Raw genomic sequence first — 27188 nt, forward strand, 5'->3', positions numbered from 1 at the left:
TGCGACTGTTGATTTTTATAAGAAACTCTGTAGCTAGATTCATTTTACATACCTGAAAAATTCAAAGTTGAGACAAGCCTTTGGCAAGAAAAACTTATCATCTTGTTTGAACCAGAGTTTGCTCATAGCTGTATCCTGTGATGGAGAAACAATTTGGTTAGGGAAATACAGGCACATTCTGCAAAAAGCTCAATCAAATCATACTTCAAGAGGAGTAGGACAGAGGCACTGCTGAGGCTGTTCTGCAGAGGCTGCTGTCTTATGGCCTTGAAACAAACTCAGAGGGTCACCAGGTGGGAAGGTGAAAAGAGAAAACTGCTGATCCTGGTAGCAGAGAGAAATCACCCTTCTGTCTCCCCGGGTGCGGGGGCTGGGGGGATGGGGACACAGTAGAGGAAGGGATAGGCTGGAGAAGCCAATTCCAACTGTCCTGTCCCTGTATTTTTGAACATTGGGAGGCAGACGCAGGGGTCCTTAGGGGGGTATAGCAGCCAGCCTCCAAGGTGAGCTACAGCAATCCTTGCCTGCTGGCATTTACATCTTGTATAGTCCTCTCTCCCACAATGAACCAGGATTGGTCTACGTGACCAACAGACTATGACAGAAGTGATGGCAGGGTAGCTCTGAGATTAGATCCTAAAAGACATTGTAGTTTCCATCTTGATCACCCACTTTCTCTCTTGAATCACTCACTTTGGAGGAAGCCAGCTTCCAAGTCAAACAACTCTATGGAGAGGCCCATGTGAAGAACTAAGGCCTTCCAACAACCACACAACTGAATTTAGAAGAAAATCCTTCAGCCCTAATTGAGCCATCAGATGACTGAAGCCTCACTCAACAGCTGGACTATAACCTAATGAGAGACCCTGAGCCAGAACCACCCAACTAAGCCACTTCCAGATTTCTGATCCTCAGAAATTGCACGCAGATAAAAATAAACATTAAGTTGCTAAAATTTGGAGGAATTTGTTATGATGCAGTAGTGGATAACTAACACAGTCAAGAATGAACAAATAACCCACTACCTTAACTCTCTACTTCACTCATACGGTATTAAAAACTCCTGAAACTCTGATGAGAGATGTAAAGGTTCTCCGTAGTTTACTCTGAGAAGACCTATTTAAAACAAAGCGCCTGGGTGGCTCAGCCGGTTAAGTGTCCAACTTTGGCTCAGGTCATGATCTCATAGTTCGTGAGTTCAAGCTCCACATCGGGCTCAGAGCCTGGAGCCTGCTTCAGATTCTGTGTCTCTGTCTCTCTCTGCCCCTCCCCCACTCACACTCTGTTTCTGTCTCTCAAAAAATAAATGTTAAAAAAAATTTTTTAAGAAAAAATAAAACAACAAATAATAGGAGAGGTAAAAAAGCTTTCTCTTTGAATAACCCAACCTATAACTCATTCAAACGTCATTTTTAAAGAAAAATGGTTGTCTAGTTAATAATCTAGTTGCATGAGATAAATTAAATTTCAAGTTTCTAAACACTCTTGTCTCATTGAGTTCATCTAAATGTTAGGTCCTTTGAAGAAAATAAGAAGAAAGATGTGTGTCTACGGTGGTGAGTTTAGAAAGAGAATTTAGGAAAGAGGATGTGTATTAATAATTTGATCCATTTTTCTACACAACTTGCTCAAGGTGTGAAATAATGACACAAAAAGAACATTCTGAAAAAGGGGGAAAAAAAGCGCCCCATTTCTCAATTACCCTTTTCACTGGCTTATTAACTTCCTATATTCCTTGTTCTCATCAATTTCCTAGAGCCATTTTACCAAAATGAGAATTATTTTCAAGGGCAGGAAATCCAACAGCTACCCTTGGATATGCTCTCCTCCAGGATTTAGAGATTTTCTTTATCTCTAACTTTCACAATGCAGTTCTCTAACTTCCACTTCCTACTGGGTCTTCAGTGACTATGGAAAGGAGGCTGATAACTTTCAGTAGATTTGTGGTTGTAGCCTAGATTTATCTTTTTTTTTCTGCAAAGAAAACAATACCCCTAGATTCTAAATTCTTTAGTAGTTTGTTTGCTTTAACATTTCTAGCCTTTTAATATTTCTTAACAGTTATTCTCTACAACTTTCTGTGAGCTCTTAGGATGTGAGCCCCCCAAAACAACCTAGTACCAAATGCAAGAAATCATCTCTCTATCCCTTCCGTGTAATAGGTGCATCTCCTAAATTTAAAAATCACTGATTCTAAGGGTGTTTGGGTGGCTTAGTCGATTAAGCATCCAATTCTTGGTTTCGGCTCAGATCATGATCTCACGGTTCATGAGTTTAAGCACTGGATTGGGCTCTGCAGTGACAGTGCAGAGCATGCTTGGAATTCTCTCTCTCTACCTCTCTCTGCCCCTCTCCTACACTCTCTTTCTACGACCCCTTCTCTCAAAATAAATAAGCATTAAAAAAAAAAAAAATCACCAGTTCTAACATGTTACCTTAATAAGAGAAGGGTATGGTGTTGCTTCTTTTTCTAATGATAAAATCTCAAAATTCGTAGGAATAAATTCATTCTTCGTTGGAAGTTTAAATTTTCCATTCAGGTCAGCATTTTGCCATTTCTGGATGAATAATGAAAAAACACACACACACACAAAAGCAATTAGAGTTGCACTGAAGAGTGTAAAATAGTCCCTTTGCTTAATGTCTAGGCAAATATTAAGGGGATACGTCACACAGCTTTCCTTTTCCACTTCCAAATCCACTGATGGCTTTTCATGAAACTTGAGTTGGTCTCTCTTTTACTAGTCAAGATTTTACACTTACCTATCTTTCCTCTTTACATATTTCCAAAATGACTAGCTGAGATTAAGGGGCAATCTGAGACTTCAGAATCAGAGACTACCTGGTCCATATGAAGATCACGTTTGCTCTAGCTCCCTAAAGAATGGAGAATAATCTGGAAAAGGATATATTCTTGCAATTGATAGGTAATAGGTCATTTATAAAAGAATTAAACTTTCAGCTGCACTAAGTTACTTGCATGTATGGCTTGAAAACTAGATTAAAGGGTTTCTTTCAGAGCCTAAATGTCCATCAACTGATGAATGGATAAAAAATTGTGGTTTATATACACAATGGAGTACTACGTGCAAATGAGAAAGAATGAAATATGGCCCTTTGTAGCAACGTGGATGGAACTGGAGAGTGTTATGCTAAGTGAAATAAGCCATACAGAGAAAGACAGATACCATATGTTTTCACTCTTATGTGGATCCTGAGAAACTTAACAGAAAGCCATGGGGGAGGCGGGGGGGGGGGGGGGGGGGGAGAAAAAAAAAAGAGGTTAGAGTGGGAGAGAGAGCCAAAGCATAAGAGACTCTTAAAAACTGAGAACTGAGGGTTGATGGGGGGTGGGAGGGAGGGGAGAGGAGGTGATGGGTATTAAAGAGGGCATCTTTTGGAATGAGCACTGGGTGTTATATGGAAACTAATTTGACAATAAATTTCATATAATAAAAAATAAATGAATCAATAAATCTAATGAGCAAATATTAAATTAAAAAAAAAGGGTTTCTTTCACTTTAGTACTGCTTCCTAAGGTCTGCTCCACCACTCTCCCAAGGATCATGTGAACTTCTAAGTGAACCAGTAATTCACACACAAAGTTAAGGACAAAGTGGATACTTAAGTCTGGATTGTAGGACAGGGTTGATACAACATGTTGGTTGTGCTCCATGGGCTAGTTCCAAAAGCTAAGTGGGACAGATCACAGGTCAATGATTGCTGGACTCTAATTTATAAGACTTCTCATTATGTTAAAAAAAAAAAAAAAAAAAAAAAAAAATGGCCACCACTGCCAGTGATGCTGGGTTCAGTAATTTGGTCTTCAGATGATCCAGCACAGCCTTGCAGCTTCTGCAATTCTATTCTATTTTGGTTTCTACATTTATGTTTTTTGGCACTGGAATGGTGGGAATGTTGGCCGTATTATGAGTAGCAAGTTTCCCGAATGGCTGAAGAGTAGGGGCTGGGAAACACATAGTAAATAATTTCACTGCTAAACTCCCAGATAAATTTGGGTTGTTTTGGGTTTTGTTGTTGTTGTTTTTCCTTCTGTTTTTAATTGAGTAAGCTCTACACCCAAGGTGGGGCTTGAACTCACAACTCTGGGATCAAGAGTTGCATGCTCTACCAACTGAGCCAGCCAGATGTCTCCCAGATAAATTTATTTTAAAAAATTCCCATTTGGGGCAGGTTTGTTATGAACAGAGCTTGCTGAATAGGGGTTCTCTTTTGCTTTACAATTAATTCATGGGAGATCAGCATTCCTCAGTTTAGCTAGATGGATATTTTCATATACTAAGGGGCTCCAGTGATTTCCTTCTGTATTGTGAATAAGTCAGAGCAATGGTTTTCTTAAACTATCCTTTTTTTCTGTATTGTCATTATACAAGTACATTTAAGAAATGTCCATTATTCAAGTTTAACTAGAACCTAGTCAGAGCAAGGCTTTCTGGTGTTTTCCCACAAATAAAGGACAATATCAAAGCTACAGTAACAATGAAAACTAAAAAGTACTAGACAAGTAGGTTAAGACTCATAAACAAAAGCTTCACTACTTATGAATGGGGTAACAAACTACCTAAACACAGCTGTTTTGAAAATTCTAAACAAATTCTAATTCCCTTACATTGACAAAAAGAGCAATGACATAATATGAGGCACACAATATGGCACCTCCTAAAGTGAAGACTGTGCGAATCCCAGAGACTATTCCCAGCTGTACACCCAGCACGACAGTGAACCCTCTGGAGCCCTTGTATCTGTCTTTCGTGCTACTTCCATCTCTTCTTGCCTGTTTTGGTGCCTTTGCTTCTCTGTGTACTTTGGACTTCAATGATCTTTGACTGCATGAGGCTGAGGGTCTGCTTTCAGCCCTGATGGTCTAACAGACACATGAGAAGGTGGCCATAGTGCCATTTCTTCACACAAAAACCTAAGCTCTAGCTCTCCGTCTCCTTGTCCACACTGCTCAGGGCAGCACAGACAGCTGTGGGCCGTCACTCTCCACACTGGCCCATGAGTTGATCTAGGGAGCTCATATTCTTGGGTGCCCCTCACAATGCCAAGTTTATTCACAGATGACTGAACCCTACCTTAATGACTTCGTCTGGTACAGCTTCTTGCTTGTACTGGGTTCCATACCACTCTTCCGTGCGATCAGTTTTTCCTTCAAAAGACTTGGAAACTATCGCAACCCTAAAGATAAATGGAAAAAAACAAATAAAAAAACCTTATAAACTCATGTTGTATATAAGCATTTCTAGAGCCTGACTCCTGAAAATGTTTTTTTAATTTTTATCTTAGAGAGAGAGAGAGAGAGAGAGAGAGAGCAAGAGCACCTAAGTGGGAGAGAGGGGCACAGGGAGAGAATCTTAAGCAGGCTTCAAGCTCATTGTGGAACCTGACACAGGGCTTGATCCCACAACCCTGGGATCATGACCTGAGCCAAAATCAAGAGTCAGACATTCAACTGACTGAACCACCCAAGTGCCATGAAAATGTAAACAATATCCAAGAATATGGTGGGCCTCTAAGACCCAGTAAGTCCTATACTGTTTAGTCAAAACAAGGAATGAAGTATAGAGGTTTCTGGCCATAGTCTCTGTTATCCTTTGGTTAGAGCCCATCATTTTTAATGTGAAAAACTGTGTGCAGGAGTCTTGTGGGTATGCTACCAACTAAAATTTTAAAAGAAGAGTAGCTAGGGAAAAATACTGAACAAACTCAGTTGGAAAATAGTCTTAAAAAAAGCAAAACAAAGTATTCCTTCCCAGGAACAGCTGAGGCCCAGTGTTAACAAAAATGGCAAAAATGGCAAAAAACAACAAAAAAAACCAACAAAAAAAACGGAAAAAAAACCCCACCAAACCAAACCCAAAAACCCACAAACAAAAAAAAAAACCCAAAAAAAACCCTTGTTGGCTCATCCAGATATCCAAAAAACCAAAAACACGCTCATATTATTATTTGCTAAGTTTGTGCTCTATGTTTTTTCCCTACCACATACTACCATCATATGCATTTAATACATATACATTGCCCTTCCTATTGCTAGAGGTGAAGGAAACGAGACCAAGAAACACCTCTCTATCTTCTGATTTGTTAAAAGCTTTCATTGATGGGAAAATAGAAACAGCCCAGAAGTCAGAAGGGAAAAAAAAAAAGTTCAGGGAAAAAAGGTAGAGCTAAGTCAGTCCTGTTACTGGTCCCACTTCTCCTTTACGACCCAATTTCAATAACAAGGTCTAGGTATGCTCCTACTTGTTCTCACCCATCCTCTCAGAGGTCTGGTTCCAGCCTCTGAATGTCTGCCTCACAGCTGAAAGCCCAGTACTTGCAATGAAAACTCCTCTCTACCGAATACCCAACCATCTTCCAAATCTTTGTGTTCCTGTCCCTCATTACACCTTCCCAACTTCAATGCCTGACTGTCTGAATTACTGTCAACTTCTTATTTATTCTAGATGAAATACTCTACCTGGCTAGCTAGACTTGGTCTTTAACACCTGCTTTAGGGTAGATATCATAACCAATCCGACTAACCTGTTAGTATGACTGACTAATCTACCAGCTGAAGGTATTCAAGCTGCCATTGACCACTGCCAGTTCTAGAAAACATGCTAAATAAGAATATATTCCACAGAAACAAGTGAGAAATCATAGGGTTTAATGGATGAAAGAGTTCTGTTATCATGTCCAGAAGAAATGATCCATGTTTGGCAGTTTGAGAATTCCTCTTGCAGGATATATGTAGAGTGTATATAGAACTCACAAGGCCACAATTAGCAACTACGTGGATGGAACTGGAAGGTATCTGAGTGAAATTAGAAGAAATTAAAAACTAGAAGGTATCTAAGCAAAATTAGCCTGTAAGAGAAAGACAAATACCATATGACTTCACTCATATGAGGAATTTAAGATACAAAACAGATGAACCTAAGGGAAGGGAAGCAAAAATAATATAAAAACAGGGAGGGGGACAAAACATAAGAGGCTCTTAAATACAGAGAACAAACAGGGTTGCTGGAGGGGTTATAGGTGGGGGGATGGTCTAAATGGGTAAGGGGCATTAAGGAGGACAATTGTTGGGGTGTCATACATAGGGGATGAATCACTGGAATCTACTCCTGAAATCATTATAGCACTATACGCTACCTAATTTGGATGTAAATTTAAAAATAAATTTAAAAAAAGGAAAAAAATGCAGGCAGAAACCATTAAAAGAAGAAGAAGAAGAGGAGGAGGAGGAGGAGGAGGAGGACGACGACGACGACGACGAGGAGGAGGAGGAAGAAGAAGAAGAAGAACAACAACAACAACAACAACAACAACTCACAGGGCCACATGAAGGGTATGTAATGTTTCTTAAGGACATTCATTCAACACATGACAGGGTCTGCTAAGACTCAGTCCTAGAAAATGCTTCCACTCTTGCTCACTTCCTAGAGAATGAATGGACTGATTCTAAAGGAGACTTCTGAAAATTGTGTTAGGAAGTTAAATAACCTGGTAGCGAGGTGGTGTTACCATCTTCTCTTCCATGAGATGCTTGATTTTGGAAAAGCTTGTTACATAGATGGCTTTGGTTTCCCTGAATGACAGCCCATGCATCAGAATAATGAAGTAACTGATTATAACTTGTGAACACTGAAGCATTCATTTGGTAGTGGACATGCCCCCTGAAACAAGAAAACTGTAAACTCTGTTCTGAGAGAGAAAGTGAAAAGGTTCAGGTAAAGCTGCCATATGCTTTGGAGGATGACTATGTGACATAGAGAGCAGCAGAGGCTGGACACTGCTTAGCAACAGGCAAGTTAAAAGGGGGGAGAAGAAGGGAGATTGGTCAGCTGCAATCCTAAGGGACTGAGACAGCTGCATACCCAGGTAAAGCGTATGGGTAACATTTGAAGTGTTACAAGGAAGCAAATATGAAATAGATAAACACAGTTCCCCAAACAAGGCAAACTTCAAATACTGGCCTGATAGAGATACCTTTGCAAAACAAGAATTGGTGTACCACTGAGGAATTTAAAACTGAAATATACAGTGAAAGGCTATGTATCTAAAAATAAATTATAAGAGGTAGGCAAGGGGAATGATAGCAGAGACAGAGTACATACACATCACATCTACTTAGAAATGCAGTGTGGAAGCACAAGAACACTTGAGTTATGGGAAAAAGAGAGAAGTTACAATAATCTAAGAATGCCACGGACAGCTGCAATATATTTAACTGCAGACAATTCAGAAAAACTAGCACAGATACTATAGCATCCTTAGACTATCTGCTGGAAATCTAATTATACTAAAAAATAGTCTTGAGTTGTTTTTTTTTTTTTTTAATTTTTTTTTAACATTTATTTATTTTTGAGACAGAGAGAGACAGAGCATGAACGGGGGAGGGTCAGAGAGAGGGAGACACAGAATCCGAAACAGGCTCCAGGCTCCGAGCTGTCAGCACAGAGCCCGACGCGGGGCTCGAACTCACGGACCGCGAGATCGTGACCTGAGCCGAAGTCGGCTGCTCAACCGACTGAGCCACCCAGGTGCCCCTAGTCTTGAGTTTTTTAAGTGTGTGTCTGTGGTGGTGGGAGCAATGCTATTCTTTAACTCTATCCACCGAGAGCTGGTTGCTGATATGGTATTGACATGGTCCTTAGAAATAGGAGAGAAATGAACTTTTCTTTTCACACTGAAACTTACAACAGTGAGAAGGAAAGAGTGGCCTAGAATGAATGCTCACCACTGACTTCAAGTCAGCCATTTAGAAATGTTGAGAGGAAATGAATAGCTATTGAAGCTGGACAGTGCCCATTCAGAAACAGTAAGTATCCTGACCATAGACATTAAAAGGCAATATGGTTCCCAGGGTATGAATTCTCATGATACTTTTGCAAATAATCCCTGAGAGAGAAGTGGAATGACATCCAAGAACGAGGAGAAGCTTCACAGGCAGTTGTGATGACTTCAAACAGAATTAGTAGAGAGGGCACAGATCTGGCCATCAGAAACTTGGAATCTGGCTGATACTCTGACTCACTTTCTTTGAGATCTTGCCAAAATCACAGTTAAGATCTAAATTAGGCAAGTCTCTGGGCTTCAGTTCCATTACCTTTTAAATAAGGATTCTAAATAGATGAACTCTATCCTTCCACCAGAATTGTACAATATCGTGATATCAAATCATATTTTCAAAAAATACACCCCAAAGAAGAAAGACAGTACCAAAAAAAATCCATTGATGAAACTCAAAGTCAAACTTAAAGAATAGTGTCAGGAAGTAAATAAAAATAAAACTTAAAAAAAAGGTGGGGGGGGGGGGCGCCTGGTGGCTCAGTTAGTTAAGTGTCTGACCCTTGATTTCAGCTCAGGTTATGATTTCAACAGTTCGTGAGTTCAAGCCCGGCATCAAGCTCTGTGCTGACAGATTCTGTCCGGCTCTGTTTGGGATTCTGTCTCCTCTCACTGCCCCTCCCCCATCTGCTCTTGGTATCTTTCTCAAAAATATTTATCTTTCTCAAAAACAAATAAAAATAAAAGTTAAAAAAAAAAAAACCAAAAGAATAGCGACAGGAAGGCCAAAGTGCTGAAGAAATTGAGGTTCATGAAAAATGCTAAAAGACACTTTTTAAAAGGGTTTCTTAAGAAAGAAGGAATCAAAGAAAGTTTAGGCTAAATGCTTAGAGAATTCAACCTTTATTGAGCCCTGACAGCCTGAATCCGAGAAAAACAGGTTTTTTAAAAAAATGTTTATTTATTTTTTAGACAGAGAGAGAGCGAGAGAGCGAGAGAGCGAGAGAGCGAGAGCGAGAGAGAGCGAGAGAGTCCACGCGTGTGTGCTACCGGGAGAGGGGCAAAGAGACACAGAGTACGAAGCAGGCTTCAGGCTGAGCTGTTAGCACGGAGCCTGACACAGGGCTGGAACTCATGAACCCCGAGACTATGACCTGAGCTGAAGTTGGATGCTTACCCGACTGAGCCACCCAGGCACTCCAAGAAAAACACAGTTTTTACCTGGGAAGAACTCATAAAGCAAAATGACCTAAAGCAAAATGTGATACACTGGTCTCAGGATAGCAGATGACAAGACTACTGAATTAGAATTTGAATACTGATTTAGAATTTATGGGTCTTTAAACTGTAAAGGTGGACCAATCCCCTGGCTGAAACCCAGACCAGGGTTAGTGAGTGAATCAGCCAAAGTGGCTCAAGTGAATTCACATCTCCAATGCAGATCATACTCTCTGATGCTTAGGCAACTAATAAATCCCAGTAGGATCAATGCCCAACACCCTTTAGAAATACTGGAGGACAGGAGAAAAGGCAGAAAAGATGGAGATGGATAAATGCTCTGACTTTCAGAAAGGGAAAGGAGTGGAGCCTAAAAGAAGCCTAGGCCAGTGGTTTAGATTCTAGTCAGCTGTCAGTCTACCAAACATTTAGACAAGAAGACAGTTATCACTAGGACCTGCATACATTCAGAAAGAACAACTCCTCCCAAAGGCTTATTTATGACTTAAGCAAGGCATGTGGCAAAGACTATAGCTTTATTTGTAGGTTTAATATGGCAAAGTGGAAATCCCATCTCACACTACCACATAGATGAACCTTAGTCATTTTGCTAAGTGAAATAAAGATATGTTGTATGATTCCACTTATTCTAGGTATGTTAGCAGTCAAATTCATTGAAACAGAAAGTGGAACGGGGGTTACCAGGGGATGGTAGGAGGGAGAAAAGAGGAGTTGTTTAATGGGTACAGTTTCAGTTTTACAAGGTAAAAAAGTTCTGGAAATCTCTTTTACCACAATATGAATATACTACTGAATTGGACACTTAAAAATGGTTAAGACTATAAATTTTATGTTATGTGTTTTTTACCATAATAAAAAAGATGTCCACTGAACATATATGTGTGGTTCTATTTCTGGACTCTGTTTTATTCTAATGATTTCTCTTGGATCCTTAGGCCAATGCACAATGTCTTAACTAATGTAGCTTTAGTTAGTCTTCAAATCTGGTAGTTCAAGTCCTCCAACTTTTGTTTTTATGTTCAAGAGTATTATAGCTAATCTAGGTCCTTTGTATACCCATATGTATTTTGAAATCAGCTTACCAATTTCTAAAAGAAAAAAAAGGCTATTAGGACTTTAATTGTGATTACATGCAGTCTATGTTATTTTATTTTTTTAAATGTTTATCTCTGAGAGAGAGAGAGAGAGAGAGGCAGACAGCAAGGGTGACACAGAATCTGAAGCAGGATCCAGGTTCCAAGCTATCAGAACACAGCATGACTCAGGGCTCACACTCGTGAACCTCGAGATCGTAACCTGAGCCAAAGTCGGAAGCGTAACCAACTGAGCCACCCAGGTGCCCCAGACAGGAAAAAATTTAATAGCAAGTCTCCTAATCTACAAACAAGGTCTTTAATTTCTTTTGGCACTGTTTTGTAGTTTTATATATGGATGTGTTGCTTATCTTTAAACTCATTCCTAATTATTTTATATTTTTGTTGTTATTGTAAATATTTTTTATTTTGAAATAATTACAAATCCATAGAAAAATGCAAAAATAGTATAGGGAGATCCCACGTACTCTTCACCCAGATCCTTCAGTGGTTATATCTTAATTATAGTACAGTATCCAAATAAGGAAGTTGATATTGATAGAATGTGTGTGTACTGTTAGTTCTATATCATTTTATCACATTTATCAAACTGTGTAACTAGCAGTAATATTTTTAATTTTCTCATCATTTGCTGTTAGCACATATCAGAAAAGTGCAAACAATGGTAACTAGAAAAGACTGATGGAATAGTTCTGTCAGAAGGATTTTTCTTCTTCAAAAAGTTCTACCAGATTGTTGATTTTATTAATAAAATGACTGTTGCAAAAAACATACTCAATCTCCAGATCTTCAGAATTTTAGAAATATGTGCTTGACACCAGGGAAAAATTAAAAATGCAAAATATGTGTCAGTTAAGTATATTCTTTGTATTATTTGACTTTGGAAAACACGGGTGAAATTCAATTTTGAGGCAGAAATATCATGGGATAGTTCATAAGCTCTTTAGGGCTGAACCTCCTCTAGAAAGAGTATCTTTGTTACTGTAAAAGCTCCTCCAATTTTTTATCTCCTGGTTAATCACTGGTCAGTGAGAGGATTCTGAGATTGTAATGCTTCCCTCCACTTAAAAAAGAGGGTGTCCTAGCCTGGGTGGCTCAGTTGGTTCAGCGGCTGACTTCAGCTCAGGTCATGATCTCATGGTTTGTGAGTTCGAGCCCTGTGTTGGACTCTGTGCTGACAGCCTGGACCCTTGAGCCTGCTTCGGATTCTGTGTCTCCCTCTCTCTCTGCCCCTCCCCCATTCATGCTCTGTCTCTCTCTGTCTCTCTCTCTCTCAAAAATAAACAAACATTAAAAATTAAAAAAAAAAAAAAAAAAAGGAAGGTGTACTCATTTGTTTATGAAGCCAGACATGTAAGCTGATACTTTGGGCATCTGAGTTAGGATGAAACCAGGTTAAGATGATCTATTATTATATTTCATTCATGATAACGACATTATGACTACATTTTTTTTTTTTAAAGGTCTTCATGTTGGGGCGCCTGGGCGGCTCAGTTGGTTGAACATCTGACTTTGGCTCAGGTCATGATCTCGCGGTTCGTGGCTTTGAGCCCTGTGTCAGGTTCTGTGCTGGCAGCTTGGAGCCTGGAGCCTGCTTCAGATTCTGTGTCTCCTTCTCTCTCTGCCTCTCCCTGACTTGCATTCTGTCTCGTTGGTCATGTAGTGACTCGTAGTGACTCGCTCAAGTTTAGTATTGCTTCAATGTACTATTCTTTTTTTTTTTTTTTTTTAACATTTACTCATTTTTGAGAGACAGAGAGAGAGATAGTGTGTGAGCAGGGGAGGAAGAGGGAGAGAGGGAGGGAGGGAAACACAGAATCCAAAGCAGGCTCCAGGCTCTGAGCTGTCAGCACAGAGCTCAAAGCAAGACTTGAAATCATGAACCATTAGATTATGACCTGAGCCGAAGTCGGATGCCCAACTGACTGAGCCACTCAAGCGCCCCTTCATTGTACTATTCTTTCTACTCTAATCATGCTTCATAAAAAGTTTAAAATCATTTTATTCACAATTCCAAATTTTCAGGTTCTAAGGATTATTGACAACTTAGTATGCAACAGTAAAATATGTACAGTGACTCACCGGACATTTTCTGGTCTGAGCTTATCAAGAACCATCTCTATTAAGTCAGGTCTAAATTCTTCCAGTAAATATTCAGCTGTAAGCACTTCTTCTAGGGGATAATACTTATGAAAAGGAAAACAAACAGGTAAGTTAAATGTGCAAGGCAACTATAGAGTCTAATTTATTAAAGCAAACAAATCTCTAACACATTAAATCCACTATTTTATACCCCTCACATCCTCCTCTAATTAAATTTTACTCCACTAGAAACATTTTTCTCTTACCACACCTGAAGCAGTTTCCTGTTGTAGGATAATTTTGTAGTTAATCCCCAAATAGATTTACATTATAGAGAGCAAAATCACATTTTTTTTCCAGGGAGAAATGTAGTATTTCTGGCTAAAAATTGAATACTTGTTAATGAAGAAAATTTGACAGTGAAATGCTGACATCTATAAGATTCTTAATATAAAGTACATTTCTATAAACAGAATTTCCTCTCAAATTTCTATGAATGAAATCAGAAAAACATTTAGAAAGTTTTTGTGGGGGGGAAATGGCTTATACTTTCGGCTTGTGAAGAAAAATAATGTAGAAGATGCTTTTTTTAGTAAGAGCAACTTCCAATATACTGAGACAGCCTGTTTCATTCATTCAACAAGTATTTAACAAACATCTACTCTGTGCCAGGTAAGACAGATGATGTCCCTGTTCCCTAAGGAGTTTATATTCTTTTTTTTTTTTTTTTTGCATACAATAATAAGTTCAATAATAACAATAATAATTCATCTGGGGATTAAGACTCAAGTTTGAACTAAAATACAAAACAACAATTAACATGTAAGTCAGGAGAGGGAGTGATCAGAGTTTTAAAGTTTTGTTTTGTTTTAATTTTTTTTTTTAACGTTTATTTATTTTTGAGACAGAGAGAGACAGAGCATGAACAGGGGAGGGGCAGAGAGAGAGGGAGACACAGAATCTGAAACAGGCTCCAGGCTCTGAGCAGTCAGCACAGAGCCCGACACGGGGCTCGAACTCACGGACCGCGAGATCATGACCTGAGCCAAAGTCAGACGCTTAACCGACCGAGCCACCCAGGCGCCCCTAAAGTTTTGTTTTTTAATTCCAGTATGGTTAACATACAGTGTTCTATTAGTTTCAGGTGGACAATGTAATGATTCAACAATTCTGTATATTTCTCAGTGCTCATCAAGATAAGTGCACTCTTAATCTCCTTCACCTATTTTAGACAAGGAGCTTATATTCTGATTGGGAGGGAGAAAGACAATAAACGAATACTATCATTATAGTGATAGGGACTATGAATAAGAAAGGGGCAGAGCCATGACTGGGAGGTCAGGGAAGGTCTCTGTGAGGAAGAGACACCTACCCAAATGATAAGAACCCAGCCCTGCAAAGACAAGAGACAAGAGTGTTCCAGGTAGAGAAAATGGCAAATACACAAGACCCCAAAAGGGAATAATAAACTGAATGCTTGAAGATTAGGCAGGAAGGCAGGCAGCCAGTACAGCCAGAGAGGATTGTGAATGGGGAAAGGTGGGTTGGGGAGTGATACAGAATATGGTCGGAGAGACAGGCTGGGGCCAAATCACCTTGTAGGCCAAGGTGACATTTTAGATTTTATTCCAATTCTGATGGGAAACTACTGAAGGACTTGACACAGAGAGGTGAAGCAATCTGATTTTGGTTTTCAAAAGATTATTGGGACTGGAAAAATAAACTATAGCAGGGGACAAGCGGGAAAACAGAGATAGGGATCCTAGGTAAGAGACCATGATACAGTCAAGGCCAAGACATGACGGTAGCTCAGACTAGGTGGTAGCAATGGAAATGGAGAAAAGCAGATGATCTATACAACTTTCACATAATTAGCAACTGACACACTGTAGAACTGAAAAATATTTAAATCCAATAAGCAGAATGCCTATGCAATGAAAAATACTATAGATAATTTTTAGGATGATGAAAATCATGATTTTAAGCATGTTTTGACATCAAAGTTTGCCTGGTTGCTACAAAGTCTAAAGTTTTATCCTGCAGCTTCAATTTTTATCATTCACGTAGTACTGAAGATAATATATGCAGGATCACAAAAATACTCTACATACCAATGTATATGTAAAATAACAAACTTACATGCAATATTCCTGCAATCTTAGAGGTATAGCCCCGTGGCCTCTCTTTATCTTTAAACCGGAATGCAACAGCATTCAAGTCCTAAAAAGAAAAATTAACCCAATTACACATAAGTCACCCATTATTTAGAAATACTTTCTTAAAAAAAAAAAATTCTTTAGTGTTTAGTTTGCACTATAGACTTTCTACTCCATATTTAACTTTATCATAGTTTCTGAAAAATTGGCTATGCTTGATTTAGAAATGTATAGAATATGAATGAAAATAAGCAATATAGAGGTGTCTGGGTGGCTCAACAGTTGAGCGTCCAACCGCAGCTCAGGTCATGCTCCCACAGTTTGTGGGTTCAAGCTCTGCATTGGGCTCACTGCTGTCAGCACAAAGACTGCTTAGGATCCTGTTCTACCTCCCGCTCTGCCCTCCCCCACTGGTGTGCACACATGCACTCTCTCTCTCAAAAATAAACCAACATTAAAAAAAGGAGGGGGGGCACCTGGGTGGCTCAGTTGGTTAAGTGTCCGGCTCGTGATTTCATCTCAGGTTATGACCTCATGGTTTGTGGGTTCAAGCCCCACATCAGGCTTTAGGCTGACAGCACTTGGAGCCTGCTTGGAATTCTCTCTCCTCTCTCTCTGCCCCTCCTCCCGCTTGCACATGCGCTTTCTTTCTTTCAAAATAAACTTAAAAAAATTTTTTTTAAATAAATAAAAAATAAAAAAGTAATTTAAAAATAACTAATACAGACTATGATTTCTTTAACCTAAATTGTTAAACTATTAGAGAATTAGGAAAACTGTGGAAGAACCTTGCAAGATCAACAGTTGCACAGATGATGATTTTGTTGATCCATTCAGAGAAATGCATCCAGGTTAGAAGTTACTGTCCAAGCAGCAAGTATTCCTTTAAACTTTTATCTAAGTAAAAAGGATTTCTCTTATCCTAAAATACATTTCAGAATCTCAATAGGTCTTAAATATAAAGTACATATTTTTAAAAATAAATAAAAGACAGCGAGGCCTTTCCATACATACAACAATAAAATCACTTTTAAGAACACAATTACACAGGGTCACCTGGGTGGCCCACTTCGTATCATGTGTCCCCCTCTCTCTGCCCCTCCCCTGCTTATGCGCTCTCAAAAATAAACAAAAAAAAAAAAGAACATAATCATATATAAAACAATTCACTATTTCCTTTTTAAGTTTATATATTTTGAGAAAGAGAGAAGGGGGATGGAAGGTAGAGAGAGGGAGAGGGAGGGAGAGAGAGACAGGAAGGGGGAAGAGGAAGGGGGAAGAGGAAGGGGGAAGGGGAAGGGGGAGGGGAGAGGAAGAGAATCCCAAGCTGACTCCATGCTCAGCAGGGAGCCCAATGTGGGGCTTGATCTGGTAACCCTGGGATCATGACCTGAGCTGAAATTGAAAGTTGGACGCTTAAATCACTGAGCCAACCATCCAGGCACCCACAATTCACTATTTGTTTGAAAGTATGCTAGAGATTTTTGTCACCAGATCTGAAAACAACAGAGGCTCATGAAGCTTCAGGCAAACAGTAATGTAAGCCCTGACAGATACAAGCTCAAGAAACGGCTGGCTTTCTTCTGAGGGATAGAAAAGCAGTTTCTTTTCTCCTGCAAAGAAAGGTTATGTGATGCCTTAGCCCTTAATTGTGCCCCAGGTAGCCAATCAGAGTAGTATAAGCGTTAACTAAAGCTACTATGCACTGCCAGATTTTTTAGAGTTTAAATAACAACAAAACCCCAAAAAACTTTACAAGTTTCACTAGGCTTTAAACTTAATTCACATATCTATGTTTTCTGAAGTTTTTCCTTAAGAAAAATTTTGGTGAAACAAAATTACCTTGCACTCTTGGAAAACCCATTCTTGAGGTCCTTCTGCACGTAACTTCTGAATGTATTGAAACATGTGCAAAATTATATCTTCAACATGTACTGAAAAAAAGGGGCACACTTAAAAATCATTCAGTCCTTGAATGCTTCAAAGTACTGAGCTCATTCCTAAGGTACAGTCAGGTAAGTAGAAATGGAATCCTCACTTCCCTGAGACTGATTTTAGGGTGCCAGACACATGGCCCTTCAGACTCCAGGGTATATGACAGAAGGGACTTTGGGGAAGTTAATGAGCCAATGAAAAGCCAAGTACACATTTCACAAGTGCAACATAATGATCAGTTGTTAAGGAGGAAAAATCATCCATGAAATGAAGGCCAAGTTGCACATGAAAAATACAAAGGATGAATTGCACGAATTAAAGGTTTCATGGCTTTACAACATAAAACAGATCCACAGCATATAGAAGTTAAAAAATATATATATAATAAGTCAATTTTCATTCAAAATCAAAAAGGTCAATACTTACATAATCCTTCCTCAGTCAAGTCCACATTAATGATAAAAAACATAAAACCTCGGGCTCCTTCCTTTTGCCCACCAACAAGAGTATTTACCCAGCCTGTAACATTCAAAGGAAATCAAAACAGGATTGTATGTGTGGGTTCTTTTAAGGCAAAGAATGTTATTTTTAGTCCATACTATATGTCTGCAAGATATCAGAATGGACCACTTACAGAAAAGATCAGAAAAACTTACTTTAGAAAACCCGTTTCAGGCACTGTAAAGACTCAAGGGATTTTTTGGGTTGGGAGCTTTCCTCAGGACTCTTCAAATCAGTTCTCCAGGCAAGAGTAGACTATTGTGCTTAAGTGTTATGTAAAATCAGAGCCTGAGTTGAGAGGGGTCTTGGAAATCATCTAATGACTAAATTTCAGTACACCCTCTGGTGTGATGGATAAGAGCAGGCAAGTAAATAATGTGTACTGTCACTTCACATAGATGGTAAAGAATATCCAAACTGAGCTTTTACTTTTTAACCTCTCTGTTCTTTAAAACATGTACCACAATATCTTTTCAAATATCTAACTTTCACTGCTCAATACTGAAGGGTAAAACAAATTCAGCGGTGGGGGGACAAACCCCAGGAGTGCCTGGGTGGCTCTGTCGGTTAAGCATCTGACTCCTGATTTCGGCTCAGGTGATGATCTCACGGTGCTGAGATTGAGCCCAGCATTGGACTCTGCGCTGGCACGGAATCTGCTTAAGATTCCCCCTCTCCTAGGGGCGGCTGGGTGGCTCAGTCGGTTGAGCGTCCGACTTCGGCTCAGGTCATGATCTCACAGCTCGTGAGTTCGAGCCCCGCGTCAGGCTCTGTGCTGACAGCTCGGAGCCTGGAGCCTGCTTCAGATTCTGTGCCTCCCTCTCTCTCTGCCCCAACCCACTTGCATTCTGTCTCTGTCTCTCTCAAAAATAAATAAACATTTAAAAATTATAAAAAAAAAAAAAAAGATTCCCGCTCTCCTTCTCTCTCTGCCCCACCTCCACTTGCGTGCATGCACACACGTGCGCTCTCTCAAAACTAAAAATAAGTTAAAAAATAAAAACAAAAGCAAAAAAACAAAAGCACACTAACAACCACCATCTCACTCTCCCATAAACCCAAAATAGTCTCATCCAAAAACGTTCTTTCACACAAAAATATTTAAGAGAAAATGAGAGCCATAGTAAAAAGATGTGGAGCAGTACACCAGTGGCCAAAGACTTACCCTTTGATTTAAGTTCTGATAACAGACTTCCAGGACCTTCATGCCCAATGAGATGACCAAGATAATGGCCAGGATTTGACTTGTAGTATTTCTGAAGGTCAGGTATGGGAAATGTCACATAAAGATTCCTAATATCCTTAATGGGTACTATTTTGTAAAGTTGCTAGAAAAAAAAGACCACAAAAGATTAGCTATACACAACTCCCACTGAATAAAATATTTACAAACTATGAAGAATACAGATTTTCATGGAAGAATCCCAAATCCAAAGGAGAATCAATTGCCAGAGTAAACTGTATTGTCCACAAAGAAATAAATGGCCTGGGCCCCTTCTTCTTCTTTTTTTAATATAAATTTTAATTTTTAAAATTTATTTATTTATTTTGAGAGAGAGAGAGAGAGAGAGGAGGAGAGACAGAGGGGAAGAGAGAGACTCCCACATAGGCTCCGCGCTGTCAGTGAAGAGCTTGATGTAGGGCTCGAACTCACAAACCATGAGATCATGACCTGAGCCAAAACCAAGAGTCGGATGCTTAACGACTGAGCCACCCAGGCACCCCTGGCCTAGGTTCCTTCTAAGTGGAATTTCATTACAGTTGGTGTGCAGCCCACGTCCAGTCCCCTACACCATGCAGCTCAATATGCTTGCCTTCTGACCGTGGATAACAGTTTCTACAGTTTGTCAAAGCTATAACTACCAAAATTACTTTTAGCATGCAAAGATCAGATATATATTGGTATCTTTTTGGTGATTCATATCCCTGTAAATGTGAAATTGATTTGATTATCCAAACAGATGTTAAATAAACTATATAAATAAAACTTTCAAAATTATTCATCTACTGTTTGGTAAACTAGGCATATATTATGTCCATAAAGTAAAACTATATATATATACATATATATATATATATATACATACCTACATATATATATATATGTATGTATATATATACATATATATATATATGTAGGTATGTATATATGTGTGTGTGTGTATATATATATATATATATATATCAGAAATACATTCATTTATATATATATATATATATATATATATATATATATATATACATATCAGAATATATATATTCTCTCTCTCTATATATATATATATCAGAATATATATATTCTATATATATATCACAAATACATTCTGATACATTCATATATATATATCAGAAATACATTCACTTACTTTAAGATGTTCTTCTTGGAAAGGGTGTTCAGGAAATTCTGGCAATGGGACATTTTTGTTCTCTACTTCAGAAAATAACTTTACCACCAGATTAGTCAGGTCATCTAAAGATTCTATAAGAAAACAGACAATGAAAATAGAACTTCAACTAATCATAACTTGACAGGTAGTATTTAAAACCTTAAGATCATATATACATACATAAAATCACTACAACAAAATACTTTAAACTTACACAATGTTATATGTCAATTACATCTCAATGAACCTGGGGGGAGAAACAGAACAAAACCCTAAGACCTCCTGAAAAATCTTTAGGACTATTAAGAAGAAAACCTACATTTTTTTTTAAAACTTCATCTGATAAAGTTAAAGCACTCTGTTAAATCTTGCCAGAGCCTATATAACTTCTAAAGCTAAGTAATATGGATAATAGTTCACACATGTCTAATAGCTCTTTACAGTTTAAAAAAGCTGCTTCACAAATGTTATCTTGCAATAAATTTTAAACAAGTATTAAAAACGATAATAATTGGTTACATTTGGAAAACTATTTGATCTACAATTGCCAAAAGGCACATACTAAACCATCAGCTGATAAGATTATAACATTTACTTCATAAACAGACACAATCTAAGCCCATTGTTAACAGTCAAATGTAAGTGATTTTGTGGGGAAAGAGTATAAAATGGTGAAAAGAACCCTGGGTGGGGAGATTAGAGGACTTGGATCCTGACCCCAGCTTCACCAACCATGTCAACAAACTACTCGGACAAACTGGTTAACTATTTCAGGTTCTGTAAAATGAGAACACTGGGTAAGAGGATCACAAGTCTCTTCCAAGGTCTAACATTACATGATTCTGTATCATAATGTGCCAAATTCACTCAAAGACTTGTTAACTGTCGGTAGAATTCAATGGCTACTTAAGTTATTCTTTATCAGCTACCTATATTCTTTTATAAAGAGTCATGACTGAAAGGCTTATAAAGCTGTATGTACAATATGTTCACTGCAGCACTGTTTATAACGAAAACTGGAAATGACCTAAACATCCCTGAGCATGTGAATGTTATGACATGTCTATACATTAGAATTTTATGGGATCATTAATAAGAGAGAGAAGTCTATGCACTCATATGAAAATATCTCAAAGCTCTATTAAGTGAAAACTGCAGGCAATCTCGTTATTTTTTTTTTTTTAAGATTTTATCTTTAAGTAATCTCTCTACCCAACGTGGGGCTCAAGCTCACAACCCTGAGATCAAGAGTCACATGCTCTTGGGGCGCCTGGGTGGCTCAGTCGGTTGAGCGTCCGACTTCAGCTCAGGTCACGATCTCGCGTTCCGTGAGTTCGAGCCCCGCGTCGGGCTCTGGGCTGATGGCTCAGAGCCTGGAGCCTGCTTCCGATTCTGTGTCTCCCTCTCTCTCTGCCCCTCCCCTGTTCATGCTCTGTCTCTCTCTGTCTCAAAAATAAAGAAACGTAAAAAAAAAAAAAAAAAAAAAATTAAAAAAAAAAAAAAGAGTCACATGCTCTACCAACTGAGTGAGCCAGGCGGCCCTCAGTTATTTTTTTAACAGGCATATATATATATATATATATGTAAGTATACTAACAAAATTCCACTTTTGAAAGTATAACAAGAAATGACTTAAGGTGAGATCTTTAAGGAGAGGATATTGTCATCACAGGACGGGAGGGAAAAAAAAACCCTGATTTCCATTTTATACCCATGTGGGATAAAATTTTTCCCCTGTACACATATTTCTATTATTCAGAAAATTAAAGGGCACCTGACTGGCTCAGTCCATTGAATAAGAGGCTCTTGATCTCAGGGTTGTGAGTTTGAGCCCCACGTTGGCTATAAAGATAAAATCTTTAAAAAAAAAAAAATCAAAACGTGAAAAAAGGTTATCTTTTTATAAACAAGATAACCAACTACTCACCTTGATTCTGTCTCCTCAAGAATAGGTTATTTATAAATAGTATAAACATTCATCACTTGTTACTGTCAAGAAGCATTTGGATCAAGTAAGAAATTTCCCTTGATATTCTATGACCCATTTTGAACTTTTCCATGAACTCTTTAGAGAGCACTTAACCACTATTTGAGATTTGCCTTTCTATAGTACAAAATTCTCTTTTAAACTTATGAATGCGGGCATTTGCACTTTATTTATAAAATGTACATATTTTTGCTTCAAAATTTTTGACATGTATGCAGGACCTCGAAATGTCCAGAGCCAAATAAAAGGCAGACCAGTGGCTGCTTGTTACTTGACATGTGAAGTCAGGAATGGAATGCATATATTTAGGGCAAGAGATGTAAGAGATCTCTTTATCCACAGATGGAACATGGGACTTGAAACAAGGTGGGCAGTAAGCAAAGGTTTATCAACCTGAAGTGCTGAGAACAGCAAGGCCCTTTACAACAAGGTCCTACCAGGTGTGCCCCTGAAGTATTTCTATCCTAAAAGCATAAGTTCACAATGTAGCTTTATAAAGGTAAAGCAGCCATACAATACTGCAGTCTGTCTTCTCCACTAAGCAGTGAGCTACCAGACAGGGAATAGAGTCCCTTTGTCTTTACATCATGGGGACTTGGCAATCCCAGTGTTTGTACTTGATAGTTACCTATTTGCCAAGTTTCCAGGTAATTAGTGCTGCCACAACTAGAGGGATGGTCCCATGGGAGAACAGAGAAAAACTTTTTTGTCCCTTTGTGACAGAGATCCTTCCACATGGTTACTCTTTCTCTCCCCTCATCCTAGAAGAAGGAGCGGATTTTCTATTAATCCTCTGAGAGATCCTGTTTCCTCCTCAAACCTTTTACACTGCAAGGACACTTCTCCCAGGGCCCCTAATCAAGTCCACTGAACTGAGCACAAGTCAGTCACTCTAGGAGAGTGACGTGTGTGCAATCGAGGAACTGAAATGTCTGTTTCTCTTAGACACTCTCACTTCCACTAAACAGAGAACACTGAAGGCAGGCTTCCCGCCTGAATCATCTGTTGTCATTATTACTTGTCCAATTAAGTGCTTACTGAAATCAAGTGCTTTTTGTCTCAATACAACATAGACAAAAATACTCCCAGGACTAGGCTCTAAATACCAAGTGATATTTAATACTCTAGACCTAGTTACCTTTAGCAAGCACACAGAATTAAAGATATACTTTTTTTTTTTAATTGGCTTTACTTCTTGGACCCATTTTATAGCTTGGTTCTTGTTACCAACTTAAAATGTATTTGGTTGTTTATTTCCTACCTACAAAAAGTCACATTTGCCAAAAGTAGAAAACTTACCACAAATACAAAAAGAAAACAAAAGTCGCTCATAATCTCATGATTATGGGAAGCTAAAAATAGCTACCATTTATGGAGCATTTGCTGTGCCAAGCATTATGCTAAACACTTTTTCTGCATTATCTTGATTAAACCTCACAACAGGTATGAGGTAGCACAACTCCATTTTAAAAAAGCAAAAACTAAAGGTCGGAGATCTGAAGTAACTTTGTTAGCTCACAGCCACATGGCTAAGTAGGTGGTATATCTGGAATTCAAACCCAAGTTGTCAGAGTCTAGAGTGTCAGTTCTAAACTGCGATATCACATTAAATTTCTAGTATATGTTTTTCTATTTTGTCTTATGTATATACCACATATGTCTATTAAAAATAATTTTTTATAAATCCCCAAATGGGATCATACAGCACATAGTTTTTATAGAGTGTTTTCGTTTTCTACTGGACATACATATTTACCATGTGCATGTGATGTGTCGAACACTAACTCAGGCACTGGTGGCAAAGAGTGAACAAAACAGTTTCTATTCTCAAGTAAATTACTTTCTAGTGCAGTGGGCAATGAAAATGAATAGTATTTCAGGTGGTAATAAATGTTGTAAAGAAAAATAAAGCAGGTAGGAGAAGAGAAAGTGGGAAAAGAGATGCTATTTTCTATAAGATGACCTATTACATAGCTATAACATCATTATTTAACCTATCTTCAATTAATGAACAATCAGATTGTTTCTAACTTTTTGCTAATAAACACTATACTGACAGAAACATTCTAGTGCATCACCTTTTTGGACAACTCTAGTTATTTCCTCAGATTGCATTTCTAGAAGTAAAAATAAACTTTTTAAGGATGATGCATCTTGTTAAACTGTCCTCCAGAAAGTCTAGAGGAACTGCATAAATTGTATACACTACCACCAATACAAAAGGGCACTGCTCCTCCATAATGAGTATTACTTGAAAACAAAAACAAAATTAAGGTAATTTAACAGAAAGAAACACTTTATTATCTTTAGTTAATCTGCATTAAAATTTTTTTAATGTTTATTTATTTTTGAGAGAGAGGGAGACAGAGTGTGAATGGGGGAGTGTCAGAGAGAGAGGGAGACACAGAATTCAAGGCAGGCTCCAGGCTCAGCTGTCAGCACAGAGCTTTACGCAGGGCTCAAACTCACAAACTGTGAGATCATAACCTGAGCTGAAGTCAGATGCTCAACTGAATGAGCCACCCAGGCACCCCTAGTTAATCTGCATTTAAAAAGTCAAATCTTTGGGGTGCCTGAGTGACTCAGTCAGTTAAGTGTCCAACTTTAGCTCAGGTCATGATCTCGCGGTTTGTGAGTTCGAGTCCGCGTTGGACTCTGTGCTGACAGCTCAGAGCCTAAAACCTGCTTTGGATTCTGTATATCCTTCTCTCTCTGCCCCTCCCCACTCATGTTGTCTTTCTCTCTCTCATTCAAAAATAAATAAAAACATAAAAAAATTTAAAAAAAATGTCAAACCTTTATATGGACGCAGCCCAAGTGTCCATCGACAGATGAACAGATAAAGAAGATACAGTACAAATCTACAACGGATTACTCAGCCATAAAAGAGAGTGAAATCTTGCAATTTGCAACATGGGTTGAGCTAGAGAGTATTATGCTAAGTGAAATAAGTCAGTCAGAGAAAGACAAATGCCGTATGATTTCACTCATGTAGAATTTAAGAAATAAAACAAACAAGTAAAGGGGGGGGGGGAGAAAAAGGCAGAGAGACAGACACAAATCAAGAAAAAGACTTTTAACTATAGAGACCACACTGATGGAGCTAGGGAGGTGGGGGTGGGGGGGGGCGAGAAATGGGTGAAACAGGTGATAGGGATTAAGGAGTGTACTTTTGTTGTGATGAACACCATGTGATATATGGAACTGTTAAGTCACTGTATTGTACACCTGAAATTAATATAATACTATATATTAACCAACTTGAATTAAAATAAAAACTTAAAAAAAAAAAACTTTAGGGGCGCCCAGGTGGCTCAGTCGGTTAAGCGTCCAACTTCGGCTCGGTCACAATCTCACAGTTCGTGGGTTCGAGCCCCGCGTTGGGCTCTATGCCCATGGCTCAGAGCCTGGAGCCTGTTTCAGATTCTGTGTCTCCCTCTCTCTCTGCCCCTCCCCTGTTCATGCTCTGTCTCTGTCTCAAAAATAAATAAACATTAAGAAAAAAATTTTTAATAAGTAAATAACTTTAAAAAATAAAATTAAAAAATAATTACGTAAATATAAAGTCAAACCTTTGTTGTATATATTTCAAATTGTTTTCCCAGTGTACCATCATCTGCCTCTTTTTTTTCCCATCTGGCTTTTAATCTCGTTTCTAGTTTTCTGAATTGTTATAAGATCAAATCTGTTCATCTTTTCCTTTATACTACCTTTCTTTGCTTTTATATCTGATTTATATTTCCCTCAGGTCTCCATTTTAAATCATCTGTACTTCTTCTTAGAATATAGAGTTAAAAACAAAATTCCTCTCCACATATTCTCCAACAAGGAGATCATTTTCTAAAGCCTCTCAGCAGATAAAAGGCTGTATCTTATATCCTTTCAAAGTATATTCTTATATACAAATGGAAAACTTAGATTATCCAATTCTATGAAAAATTTCAAGGATTCTTACCTCGACCTAACACACAAATTGCCATCAAGTTTGATGAATAATAAGTAGAATGGAATTTCAGTAGTTCTTGCCTTACATCAATGCCTTCTTGGTTTGGTCTAGTCTCCAAAGTATATTTGTTTCCTGAAAAGGAAGAAAAACATTTCTTAGAAAAGGAAAAATACATGGACTTTAAAGTTATATTACTCACATTGCTGTAAAGTAAACTTAAAAAACAAGAGTTCAAACTAACAGATATAATGATTAGTTAATATGCCTGAAAGTAAGCTGGATAAACAGGATAGAATAGTACAAATTAGTAACATTTTAAACTATAGAGAGTTTTCCCTCAGGAACTTAAAGTGCTTTATGAAAATTATACACCTTAAAATCCCTATGAGATAGTAGATATTATGAGCACTCATAAGACAAAATGAGATCTACATGGCCTCCATTCACACTTACTTTAATTTTCAATTCCCTATGTACTCCATAATTAATTGAGGAGAGTCCTTGAGGGATCTTTTCGGAACTTACCAAGTTACTTGTGGAAAGAAATGTACTATTCTTGGCTGAAGCATTAAATTTGTGATGCGAATTCTCATGGATTTGATCTAGACTGGTAAAAATAGGATGCAATGCTATTTTTGTAAGTCTCAAGCAATGTATATAGTGTACCACTATGAGATCTCATGAAATTTAATAACTCAATTAGGGTGAAGCATGCAAGTCAAAAGCAAATGGTCACAATCTGTAAGCACTACCTTTCTAACAAAAATCTTGCAATTTAGGGACAGAGAGAGAGAATTCTAATGACTGCTGTCTCCCCCAAAATGGCACCTTGACTAGAAATATCCTCAAATCCTAAAATATCCTAAAAATCCTAAATAGCTTTTATTTATTTTCATCTGCAGAGATGAAACTATGGCAGAACACATTCTTTATATGTCCCCTCCCCCCAACTGGGTCATTAGAATGGCTGCTGAATTGGCATCTGAAGAGTCCCTCTCCTCCTGAATCTGGGTATCTAGAGAGAGCCACCAGATGGCGTTCCTAAATCCATTGTTTAGCACTGTA

The 27188-nt window shown here is 38.3% G+C and overlaps 1 protein-coding gene across 9 annotated transcripts in view; it reads right to left on the reverse strand.

The window, feature by feature from the left end:
* IDE (insulin degrading enzyme) overlaps positions 1 to 27188 on the reverse strand; it is a 195033-nt gene that overhangs the window by 25513 nt on the left and 142332 nt on the right. For 8 of the 9 annotated variants that reach the window (XM_042909112.1, XM_042909111.1, XM_042909110.1 and 5 more), the window contains 10 exons: positions 26133 to 26255; positions 20170 to 20282; positions 18969 to 19131; positions 17729 to 17821; positions 17210 to 17301; positions 15351 to 15431; positions 13212 to 13315; positions 5097 to 5199; positions 2436 to 2558; positions 53 to 135 (listed from right to left, as the gene is read on the reverse strand). In XM_042909112.1, coding sequence (XP_042765046.1) covers positions 53 to 135; positions 2436 to 2558; positions 5097 to 5199; positions 13212 to 13315; positions 15351 to 15431; positions 17210 to 17301; positions 17729 to 17821; positions 18969 to 19131; positions 20170 to 20282; positions 26133 to 26255 — 1078 coding nt within the window. Of the gene's footprint in view, positions 1 to 52; positions 136 to 2435; positions 2559 to 5096; positions 5200 to 13211; positions 13316 to 15350; positions 15432 to 17209; positions 17302 to 17728; positions 17822 to 18968; positions 19132 to 20169; positions 20283 to 22805; positions 22939 to 26132; positions 26256 to 27188 lie in introns of all 9 variants that reach the window. The other variant, XM_042909114.1, reaches the window with a different exon arrangement.

Source organism: Panthera leo, chromosome D2, assembly GCF_018350215.1.
Source record: "Panthera leo isolate Ple1 chromosome D2, P.leo_Ple1_pat1.1, whole genome shotgun sequence".
NCBI lineage: Eukaryota > Metazoa > Chordata > Mammalia > Carnivora > Felidae > Panthera > Panthera leo.